Source organism: Triticum aestivum, chromosome 6B (assembly GCF_018294505.1).
Source record: "Triticum aestivum cultivar Chinese Spring chromosome 6B, IWGSC CS RefSeq v2.1, whole genome shotgun sequence".
In the NCBI taxonomy this organism is placed as follows: domain Eukaryota; kingdom Viridiplantae; phylum Streptophyta; class Magnoliopsida; order Poales; family Poaceae; genus Triticum; species Triticum aestivum.
The window spans coordinates 719,507,891-719,520,171 of NC_057810.1; the positions used below are offsets into that span (position 1 = coordinate 719,507,891).

The window sequence follows — 12,281 nt, forward strand, 5'->3', positions numbered from 1 at the left end:
GATAACGGTGGCGGTGGTGATAACGACGATGACGATGGCGATTTAATATAATCAACATGCGGTAATTTACATGCCATGAAATGTGAGCCACGTCCTTTTCTTCTCCTCCATTGTCATGCGTTACCAAATATAGCAAGCTTTGCTTCCTTAATCTTACTAGTTTGTTAACGATAGTATCTCTTGATTAAGTCTGAGTTTGCGGCGTACCGCGATTGGCTTTTCCCCATGACCCGTATCCAAACATTTCTTCCTTTGATATTGCACAAAAACTCTACATGGCTCCGTGTTAAGACAAGGAGAACACAATTAAGATTACCGTCGAGGAACATAAAAATGAATATTGCTACTAGTCCATCCACCAATCGGAATGGTGTCGATTAAGATTACCGTAGTAGTATCAATATTTTTTGCGAATATTAGTGCCAGTAGTTAAGTTAGTCCTAAACCCGATCTCACGGGTTAATGAAGCCAGTGTTGGGCAGTGATATGATGTCGACACATGCTTGCTCCTGCGTCCATTCCGACCACTTGCATGTGGGCAGCCCCTAGGGAAGGAGCTGTGGACATCTTTTTCTGTTGATGAAGGGGATGGTTTGACTCATGATGAGTGGATGCAAGTTGACCTGCCGAATGCCAATAGGATATACGGTGTGCCTCGAACGGGATAAACAACAAATGCCGAGATAATGGAATAACCAAATGAAATTTACAAAACCACCGCTCATATTTTTTGGTTACAACTATAATAATTGCAAATGGAAAATTCTTCCGAGGAGGGTTGCATGGTCCCATCTCGTGACAGTTTAGTTGCACTGTTCATCAAAGAAATGTATGACCATCCTTGCATAAGGCGTAACTCTTCTCTGAAAAATCCAGCACGAGCACTGACTAATTGTTTCGAAATTAGAAACATGTACTCTCTTTGTGAAATTTTATACGATGGCTTAGATAGCTAAAGTGGTGATATGAACGCTTTTACAAAAGTTTACGGAGGGGGAGGGAGCAAAACTTCATCTCAAAAAAGCATGTAAAACGATTATGTAAGGAAAGAATGTTGTCACGCACGAAGAACATACATAGTAGCGGGCAGAAACCGGGCAGAATGTACTCACACCACCGTCGAGAGCGCGATGTGTCGCCGCGCTTGATTGGTACTCCCTCCGTTCCTAAATATTCGTCGCTGAAATTGGATGTATCTAAAACTAAAAATACATCTGGATACATCCATACGTGCAACAGGTGATTCGGAACGGAGGGAGTAGATGATAATATTTCTTCACGAGCTCTCTATCTAACACGGACATGCTACGCACGGAGACGATTTAATCCGCAAGAAAATCGGTTGCTTCATTCGGTGATGATAGTAACGCTGTTCTCGTTCGGAAAACACCGTCCGTCTAGATCGTGCTCCCTCCGTCCCAAGATTATTTTTCTTAGATTTGTCTAGATACGGATGTATCTAATACTAAAACGTGACTAGATACATCCGTGTTTAGACAAATCTAAGGCAAGAATTTTGGGACGGAGGAGTACAAAAAGAGAAGGAAAATGGTTTTTGAATGATATATATGGTTTATGACATACTCCCTCCGTCCGGAAATACTTATCATTGAAATGGATGTATCTAGACGTATTTTGATTGTAGATACATCCATTTTCATTCATTTTGATGACAAGTAATTCCGGACGGAGGGAGTATAATTCTTTTTGGTAATTAAGTTTTGACATAAACCCGGACAGCGCAAGTAGGCCACTGGTCGTCCCTTGGATCCTAGTTTAGTGGGTTGGGCGGTGTGTGGAGGGTAAAAAATACTCTAGTAGCCCTCTGAGATCCTGGCAGGAGGTAGCTGACAGATCCTGGTCCTGGCAGGATCATCGACCAGAGCCAAAGCCAAAGCCAAAGCCAAAGCGTAAGTAAATCTGCGACAGTGCGCTAGTACTAATTTCGAATAACCAAGTCCCAGGTCCATCATGGACTAGTAGTTAATCATGCAGGCGGGCAGGCGGTTTAGTGTAGTACTCTACTTAATTAGTGTGGGCGGGCGGCCCTAAAAGATCCAGCAGCAGCAGCGACGGGCAGTGGCAGGACTAGTACTAGTACAACGGCAGCGGCAGTAGTTTAGGGGGGCACATTTCACACTCACGTCCTCATTCCCTTCCGCCCGCGGCCTCCCTCCGACTCCACTCGATCCCTCACGCGTCGTCGTCGTCGTCGTCGTCGTCTTCCTCCGCGCCCGCGCCCGCGCCCGGAACCCCCACGCATCCCCGGCCGGTGCCCCGAATCGCGCGCGCGCTCCTGGCCTGCAACCGCCACGCCACGCTACGGTACGGCAACCCCCTTCCATCTACCCGCTCGCTTACGCCTCGATCCGCTCTCGCCTCCTCCGCGTGCCGTGGATTCATGCCAACCGCCCAACGGAACGGAACGGCTCCTCGTGGCGGCCGGGTTCATCCCCTCCCCTGCCCGCCCCTCCTCGCGGGGGTTCGTCTCCGTCGGTTTCCCTTCCTTCATCCACCAATCGAATCGTGTGTTGATTTGGTGCGGACATCGATTGATCCCCCGTGCCGAACTCGACTGGACTGGACTGGACTGGATTGGACTGGATTGGATTGGATTGGTCGCTTGCCTCTGTTCCTTGTTTTAATTAACCGTTCCTTGTTTCTGCCCCCCACCGGGGTGGGATTTGTTCGTGGATGACCACCAGTAACACGCGCGGATATGAACAAATATTGGTTGGTCCAGTCCGGCGATACAAGATCGTCCTCCACCATCACTTCGCTCCATGTCTGTTCCGTCCATGGGGGTTTGTTTCCGGATGACCACTAACAATACACTTTAATGTTTTAACTCAGGCACAACCGTATGCATGATCCAATTATGGATTGCTGTGTGGGTGGGTGGCTGGCTGGCCCTACGCTCCTCCATCAGTTCGCCCTGTTTCTAGCCTAGCTATTTGTTTCTGGATATATTAAGCACTGATACACTTTGATGTCTTGGGGACTTTTTGGTACGGATATAATACGATCCAATGATAGATAGATTGGTGGGTGGTGGACCTGTGATCCTCCATTCACTTCAACTCCCCTCTGCTTTCTTTATACCTAGCTACTTGTTTTCGTCTTCTGCGCGGATTTATTTATCCGTCCTCTGGATTTTATTCATTCCCTAGATACACCATCAGTCCGGCTTCTTAGCTTGATCTTCGACCATGGAAATCGCGCGCAGCAGGGCCTGACTGCCACTCCTGTGTACATAGTGCAGCTTTTGCTCATGTTTTTATGCTGGATTGCTCTTGGTTTGATTTCCGCCCGATGATGTGGTTGACCAAATTGGGTATGTTCCAGTTAGGCATTCAGGAGACAGTGCGTGTGTTTCAAAATTCAGACATGTGTGTTGTGCTGCTGTACAGATTTTGCTGAGGGTTTTTTCAGTGCCCGCTTTACCGTTGCAGCCTCGATGTTCACTCAAGTTTCACTATGACTATCTATTCTCATGAGAATATTTTCCGAAAATCTTACTCACTGGACCAGATGTTAAGTATTACTCACTGATCTTATATAACTTCTGTGCAGATTGTAGTCTGAATCTATCTTCTCCGCTTTTGCGGACGAGTCCTGCTCTTGGGTATGCATGACACCCCCGGTGGCCCTTCGGAACGAGCTACAGGGGGTCTCCAGTTCTGCAAGGGCTGATCTGTTCCGAGGCGCCAGTTGCAACATCGAGAGTGAGGTGCTGGCAACTTTGGCAAATGGCCAGGACCCACATGCTTCAGGCACAAGCACCAGTTTCAGAGTCAGACACATTAGGCTCCCCAGCGGGGACACCTACTCCGGTACATTGCTGGGAAGCACGCCGGAGGGTTCAGGGCGGTATACCTGGTCAGATGGTACTATTTATGATGGCGAGTGGAGGACGGGGATGAGGCATGGGCAAGGAAAGACTCTGTGGCCGTCCGGAGCCAGCTATGAGGGCGAGTATGCCGGTGGGTACATATATGGTGAAGGCACATACACTGGACAGGATAACATCGTCTACAAGGGACGGTGGAAGCTGAATCGTAAGCATGGTCTCGGATGCCAGACGTATCCTAATGGAGACATGTTCCAAGGTTCTTGGATTCAGGGAGAAATACAGGGTCACGGAAAGTATACATGGGGAAATGGAAACACATACACCGGCAATATGAAAAATGGCAAGATGTCTGGAAAAGGAACATTTACTTGGAAAAATGGTGATTCGTACGAAGGCAACTGGTTAGATGGCATGATGCATGGGTACGGTATCTATACATGGAGTGATTGTGGGTACTATGTCGGAACCTGGACCAGGGGATTGAAGGATGGGAAAGGTACATTATATCCTAGTGGTTGCAGAGTGCCTGCTGGTGATGAGCTGTATATAAAGAACCTAAGGAACAGAGGTGTGCTGCCTGACCCTAGAAGGCAGAACCATGGTTCACGCATACTTCACTCTTCGTCAGTTGACATGGGAAATATGAAGGTTGGCATAAATCGGGACTCTGCCTCGTCTAGAAGGAACTCAAGTGATTCAAGAAATGTGTCCTTGGAAAGAAGGTGGAGTCTTGAGGTAGCTATTGAGAAATTCATCGGAAATGAAAATAGTGAAACCTCTGAAAACATTGATGATTCTGAGTTGCCTATACTTGAAAGGGAATACATGCAAGGTGTTCTAATCAGCGAGGTAGTACTTGACAGGAGTTTTTCGGGCTCATCCAAGAAGGCAAAGCGCCGGCAGAAGAAGACGGTGAGAGAGACTAAAAAACCCGGAGAGGCAATAATTAAGGGTCATAGAAGCTATGATCTAATGCTAAGCTTGCAGCTTGGAATCAGGTAATGCCTCCAGTGCTGCTCCTCTCATTGAATGTACCGTTTGAAGTTTTTTTTTTTGCGGGTAATACCATTTGAAATGTTGATAAATAGCTCGCTTTTCGTATACTGTCTGGTAAATGAGGCTAGTCATCTACCTTGTAATTGCATTTATAGTGCGATTCTAGCAAAAGTTCGACAACAAATCATTATTTCTCTTCTGAAAAGTAACAGTGCAAGACTTAGCTGTGCTAGCTGGTGGTCGTTACTAGAAAAAACCCTAGTCCAACAGCTTTGCAACCAGCAGCGTTTATTGCCTCTTTCTGATGGGACATATGCATTTTAAATTAATAACAGAGCATGATGTTGAAACATCTGGCAAGCATAAGTATATATTCTGTAATGTTGATTCTGCTATTGTCTTTAGGTACACAGTTGGAAAGATAACACCCATTCAAAAACGTGAAGTTCGTGCTTCAGATTTTGGTCCAAGAGCAAGTTTCTGGATGAACTTCCCAAAGGAAGGATCGCGACTTACTCCTTCGCATCCTGCAGAGGATTTTAAATGGAAGGACTATTGCCCCATGGTCTTCAGGTTTGTTATACTGATTGACCTTTCATGCCTGTATGTATGTCTGAGTGAGGAATGCAGATTCATGTAGTCTTTTGAATTTTTGTTTACTTACGTAACTTCTAATTCATAATCTTCTTTTTTCTGCATTCATCAACTATAAAATAGTCTGATTTCATTTATGTAGAAACTTGAGAGAGATGTTCAAGATTGACGCTGCAGATTATATGATCTCCATATGTGGAAATTCTGCACTTAGGGAGCTATCTTCTCCTGGAAAGAGTGGAAGTGTATTTTTCCTATCACAAGATGATCGGTTCATGATTAAGACTCTCCGGAAATCTGAAGTGCAGGTACCTTTTTCTATCTGGACTTCTCATAAGTTTTGGTAGGAAATTATGTATTGTAGCTTGTTTTGTGTTTTACTGATTTATATATCATGTAGTACTAGTGTAATTTGAATGTTTGATGACTCTGATTCTGCAGGTTCTTTTACGAATGCTTCCAAACTATTATAATCATGTCCATACTTACGAGAACACACTCATAACTAAGTTTTTTGGCCTGCACAGGGTAAAACCTTCTAGTGGTCAAAAGGTAATTATCATCAACTTATGCACACATCTCTCTGGAGGTTTTCCTTGTTCACGTTCCTATTTATGGAGTAATAAACCTTGTTTATTGTTTGCAAATTTGCAGTTCCGTTTTGTTGTAATGGGAAATATGTTCTGCACAGAATTAAGAATTCACCGGAGATTTGATTTGAAAGGTTCATCCTTAGGCCGTTCTACTGACAAAATTGAAATCGACGAGAACACAACTCTGAAGGATTTGGATCTGAACTACTCCTTTTATCTTGAACCTTCCTGGCGAGAGGCTCTACTTAAGTGAGTGTGGTTTCTCTGAAAATCGTCTTTGCTTACTGAGATATGGTCTTGTGGCATAACTGCATTGTATTTGGTGATGTGTTTCTTTTGGGTTGTTGTTCAGCTAGTATAATACTATAAATGTTGAACTTAAGTGTATTATAACTTGCTGAAATATGTTATCCACCTTGTTAGCAAAGATAGAGATGACAAATATATAAAAAGTATTGTGAAGAGATTTCTGGTGAAAATATGCAGTTAACATCCAGTCCAGCGTGTGTTGTGCTCATTTTTCAGATTTTTGTGCAGAGTTTGCCTAAAACTAATTTTGCACCAATTGACCAAGAAATATGCAGTATGATCAAGTTTCGCCTTATTGTAGTGTTTCATGCATTGTCGTTCTTCTTCTTTTCAGGCAGATAAAGACTGATAGCGAATTTCTGAAGTCACAACGGATAATGGATTACAGTCTACTGCTTGGTGTCCATTACAGAGCTCCGCAGCACCTACGAACACGTGCATCGTATCGTCGAACCATGACAGCAGAGAGATTAACAGTTCTTTCAGAAGAAGGTAAAACACACCTTTACCTGCCGGTTAATGGATTTTATCAACATGTTACTATCTAGATGGGATAAATGTTGTTTCTTCAGTTCCAATGATCTTCAACTTTCGGGTATAATAAACATTGCAGCTATTAATAGTACCAACTCTTGTGCTTCAGAGTATCCACGGCTATTCACACTTTCACAGACAGTAGATCTGTGGGTGGGTGTCATAGTGTCACTACCAGATCATGGCATGTGTCGTATCTACTTACCGTGTCACCGGGTCTTTCAGTAGGTTGTCACTGGGGTTCTGGATGGGAGGGCTTCCATTGAACTGTACACATCAGAAATAATCTAACAGACCCGTGAACTTGGTACCCACTGTCTGATGATAGATCTTGTCGAGTCAGGTCGCTGTCAGTTGGGATACATGCTGGGATGCCCAAATTAGTCTGATATAGTTGCTCCTTTCTGTGATATGCCTTGTTCCCTTTTCTTTCTGTATGGACCTCCTGCAGTTCTATGTTCAGTTCTTGTTCTTGTTATGATATGACCAGGAGAACATATTTTCATTGTCCACAATGATCTTGTGCAGATGCCCAGGAGGATGATGCTTTTAACTACCCAGAAGGATTGGTTCTGGTTCAAAGAGCAAACGACGAGAACAGTGTGGTCGTTGGGCCTCACATAAGGGGAAGCCGGTTGCGGTCGTCGGCTGCTGGGTTCGGGGAAGTGGATCTCCTGCTTCCAGGCACAGCCAGGTGAGGCTCATTTCGATCACTATTCTGTAACTTGTATATTCGCATTGCAAGCTGCACATGCACAAAGTGGGAGCTTTCGGTGACTGGGCGTCTCCCTTTTCTTTGGCAGGGTCCAGATCCAGCTGGGGGTGAACATGCCCGCGAGGGCGGAGCAGATCCCCAAGGAGGAGGACAGCAAGTCGTTCTACGAGGTGTACGACGTGGTGCTCTACCTGGGCATCATCGACATCCTGCAGGAGTACAACATCACCAAGAAGATCGAGCACGCCGTCAAGTCGATGCAGTACGACTCGGTGTCCATCTCCGCGGTCGACCCCGAGTTCTACTCGGAGCGCTTCCTCAAGTTCATCCAGACCGTCTTCCCCGAGAACTCGTAGCGCCTCGGCCCACCACCATCCCTCAACCAGTGAACGCTCCATTTCCCTGCCATGGCATGATCCTGTGTACAGAACGAGGAACGAGGGCGTCCGCAGAGGGTCTTCTGGAGGGCTGGAATTTTTTTTTTCAAGCATGAGCACAAACCATGTCTTTATTCTGGGAATAAAGGTGGCATGGCTGGGTTATGGAGCATGGAGAATCCACCGGTGTCCCGCTGTGGAAGAGAGGAGGAGCGTCCGACTTTCTGCGCGAATATGTGTGTCCGTCGAGATCAGGAGCGATGTGCTGGGCATCTGGAAGATGTCGGGAATAGATTCTTGGTCTACTTTTGTTGTTCGTTTCTTTTGCAAGCAGTGCTGCTAGTGTTCTCTAGGAACACACCTGTATAAAGAACCACTACCCAAAGATGAAAACTGAATTTCCAACACGATTGCTGCCACTGGAAATGCTGTGCACACAGGTGGCTCCTGCCGTTTCAACGGTGCTTCTTGCAAGAGGATGCACAGGGTTTGCCGGTTTGGACTCCACACTGCCTCCATACATGCATCAGGGCAAGATTTCATGCAAACACTCCCTATCATTTCCCCTCTTCCATGGCTTCTTGCAATCTATATATCAAGAGAGAACCAAAAGATTGGGTGCTTCCATGCAAAAACTGTTATCCAGGAACATCGACAATCTTCCGTCGCTGTGAATGCAGACAAACGGACGAGACAGAAAACCGTCTTCGAGTATCAAGACTTGGTGCTAATAGAGACGGAAAATCAACACGCCAAACAACCAAGAGATACCATGGTTTATAATCAATGTTACATTCGTTCGGGTTTCCAAACACTCTGAGCAGCGACCAAATAAACAGAATAAATTACAGGTCCTAGGATGAAGCACAAAGGTCCCAGCACCGAGCGCGTGCAAAGCGACCGGGGCTTTCTCCAGTTCGAGAGCTTATTTGCTTTTACTATACCTCTCACCAAGTCAGGATCGTATGACATTGACAAACTAAGTGCGTAAAAGTAAAACTGTCTTCGAGTCGTTTGCTCCCACGCCGTCGTCGAGGGGGCGCAGCCATGTATGGTTCCGCTAAACCAGAATAAGAACGGCCCCGGGGGCGGGCCCTTAACTTACCTGCTGTAGATGCAGGACCCTACTTTGAAACTCAACATGAGGATCATGGCCGAGACAAAGAAGAGGTACAGGCCGCCGCGCAGCACCGTCGGCACGGTGCTCACCCGTGTGGTGGCTGGCTCGTCGTCAAAAGTAATGGACTTCGTAGACACGTTGCTCTCCACCGTGAAAGAAAGGAGCAGATTGAAGACTCCATTCTTCTGCAGGGGCCAGTGGTCCGAGTTATCGGTGTGGTCACCGAGCTGGACGATGCCCGCTGTGACACGAATCTGACTAGGCCCGCTGAGCGCGGCGATGGATTTTCCTGTGGTTGGCGGGAATTCCGAAGCCATTGCAGGTGGGGCTGGGTATGAACCCAGCATGTTTGTGAAGTATCTTTTGCCAGCATTGTCATCCACTGGCACATCTGGAGCACCAAAATACACAGAATTTCATAAATGGTGAGGTCGTCCAGTGTGTATTCACCAATTGCCTAAGAAGAATCTGGAAGCACAGCACTGAATATCTTAAAACTGTACCTGGAACCATGGTGTCTGGATAAAGGTTCTCATGGGAACCAGACGAAGACGCGGCATATTGAGCCTTTGCTTCATCCTGCAGAGAAGTAGCACCATAGGCGATCACCAGCAACTAATTATTAGCCTAGACTTTTTGTTTAGGAATATTAAGTAAGAGAAACTTGTTACTGTTCTGAAGCATACCTTCTGGTCAAAGTTCGATGCTGCTGGAAGTTGAGAATTAGAGCCGTCAACTGGGCCCAAAAGATTTGAACTGAAATCGTCATCTGAGGCATTTAAGAGAGCCATGATATCATCATCCTCAAAGAGAGAAATGTCATCCACATTTACATAACCATCCTTTCCAACTTCCCATTTGTGATCGCTTGATGTCTCATAAAACGGCGCGTTGTCATCCAATTGCTGTGGAAATGGCAGACCATTGGGTTGCAAATACAAGTTCTGCTCATCCGAAGGACAGGCTTGCTGCAGTCCTGAATACAAGTTCTGGTCATCTGAAGGACAAGCTTGCTGCTGTCCTGAATACGCATTGGCATCATTTCCCGTGTCAAAGAACTCCTCATCACTAAGAGTCCTATTGGCATGGTTTCGATTACCATAAGTTCTCATAGGATAAGATGCCTGATCACCAATTGAAGGGTCACTCCACATGGTATGGCCAGCCTGACGTACATATCCATCATCTTGATTATGGCATCCAGACAAATCCGCAAGACTGAAGTGATCATCAAGGGGACTCTGCTCTTCAGGTTCACCTGTATTGTCAACACTGACATCTGACACAGGCTCCTGCAGAATCTCGTTCAGAGGAACATCACCGTCAGCATAGCTGCCCATGCCAGTCTCATTAAAATCTTGAACTTGGAGAGGAGCAATTGCTTGGAGAGGAGCAATTTCTTGTGGGATGAGCACTTCTGGGGTCTGAATGATGGAAAACAGTAACAAAGTAAATATTGGTGTGTTCAAACACGAACAATAGAAAATGGTTCACTGAGCACTGGATAGTTGGTAAGAGGAACAATTTCCACACAATAGGCGGAATGGTACCTATGCACAGGAAAATGTCAATAATGAAAAATAAAAGAATTTGTATGATATATGTAACCTAATTAGTTTTCAGTGTCAACTTGAGTGAAGACTGGGTTCAGCAGGCATATATGTAATATACTCCCTCCGTCCCAAAATTCTTGTCTTAGATTTGTCTAGATACCGATGTACGTAATACTAAAATGTGACTTGATACATCCGTATTTAGACAAATCTAAGACAAGAATTTTGAGACGGAGGGAGTAGTTAATTAGCTAAACGGTAAATAGATACGGTCGCATGTGAACCGGGCTCTAGTTTCCAATCCTAGCTAACTAATATCTCACAGAAGGATAACAAAGACATGATCTTACTTGCACAAACTCATTAATTCCAGAAAATATGTGCTCATCTTCCACATTCGATTCCGCACTAGCAGCATCCGTGATCGCAAGCATTTCAGTGGATGTACCACTGGTAGGTGTATTCTCAATTGCATCATCCTCGTCTTCCCATTCCTCCTCCATGTATGGTGCACCATACTGTGCTCCATTCTGAGGCCCAGATCCAACCTTCTGGAAGATTCTACACACCACATGCATATCCTGCGCACCCAGAAGGAGAATAAACATCATAATATCAAAGGAATTCTGCATTTTAACCACACAAAAAATGGGACAGCTCCCAAAAACATATGATAATGGCATATACACAATAATCCGTACTACAAGCTTATTGTTCTGAAGGGCCAAAGAGAAAGAACAACATTGTTTCAGATCAAGTCGTCAAGTAGAAGAAATACAGTGAGTCAAGACATGAAGTAGCTTAAAGAAAAACTAATCAATATTATCAATGATATAACATTTAACAAGAGAAGCAATTAACTGTGTGAAAAGCATGTTCCGAGCCATCTAACCAGGCAAGAACAAATTTGTCATCTCCAAAGGCCGTCTACTTTATTATCATACTACTGATGCAATAGAAGTAGAACAACACCCGACGCAGAAGACCTCTACACTCTCATGCAACAAGGACCTAGACACATGTAAGCTCATGAGCTGTAACCCCTGGTATCCAAAGAGATGATGATTTAGTGAGGGGTCTTCACCTAAGATTGAGATTCCAGGAAATACCACTTTGATTTGGAGTGATATTTGCTGAATTCCCCTCCCATGGTGAGGCTCCACTCCATGCAAGCAAGGTAGAGCTAGATAGTGAATCATCAAACTAAAACCCACTCTGGCAATTATACAAGATCCATCCTCTGAAAAACACAACCTTCTGGTCAAGAATTACTACTAAGATTGTAGAGCTGGGCAGTTGACAATCAAAGCACAGCCAACTCTGGTAAGCATATCAGGTCCATCCTCAGCACCAATATTGGCACCGAGACCAGCCGCACGGCACAGACACAACCTTCTGGTCAAGAATTACTAAGATTTTAGAGCTAGACAGTCCATCCTCATGGCTACTAACACCGAGACTGTCAAATTCAGTGTGGATTCACATTGCAGGCTACAGCAAACTTAACACAGCATCCCCTGCTTTCACAAGGGATGGTTATTTATGAAACGATTGCTAAATCTGTAAACTTTAGATTGTCAACTAGCCACCCACGACCCACTCTATCTAGCAAGTAAATCAATCAGGTTCATCCTCTC

At 45.1% G+C, this 12,281-nt stretch overlaps 2 protein-coding genes across 2 annotated transcripts in view; one reads left to right on the top strand and one right to left on the bottom strand.

Annotated features, from left to right (window-relative positions):
- The first annotated feature begins 2,064 nt into the window (after positions 1–2,064).
- Positions 2,065–8,378, top strand: LOC123139994 (phosphatidylinositol 4-phosphate 5-kinase 9). Its single transcript, XM_044559727.1, has 9 exons — positions 2,065–2,325; positions 3,574–4,851; positions 5,255–5,422; positions 5,586–5,751; positions 5,885–5,995; positions 6,098–6,285; positions 6,680–6,837; positions 7,408–7,573; positions 7,683–8,378. Exons 2-9 carry the CDS (start codon positions 3,632–3,634, stop codon positions 7,948–7,950), a joined length of 2,445 nt encoding a protein of 814 aa, XP_044415662.1. The 5' UTR covers positions 2,065–2,325; positions 3,574–3,631; the 3' UTR covers positions 7,951–8,378.
- A 337-nt stretch (positions 8,379–8,715) lies between these two features.
- Positions 8,716–12,281, bottom strand: part of LOC123139995 (NAC domain-containing protein 78) — a gene marked incomplete in the record, with an annotated part of 4,383 nt that continues 817 nt past the window's right edge. Inside the window, 4 exon segments of the mRNA XM_044559728.1 lie at positions 8,716–9,482; positions 9,595–9,670; positions 9,778–10,515; positions 10,995–11,225. Coding sequence (XP_044415663.1) covers positions 9,073–9,482; positions 9,595–9,670; positions 9,778–10,515; positions 10,995–11,225 — 1,455 coding nt within the window.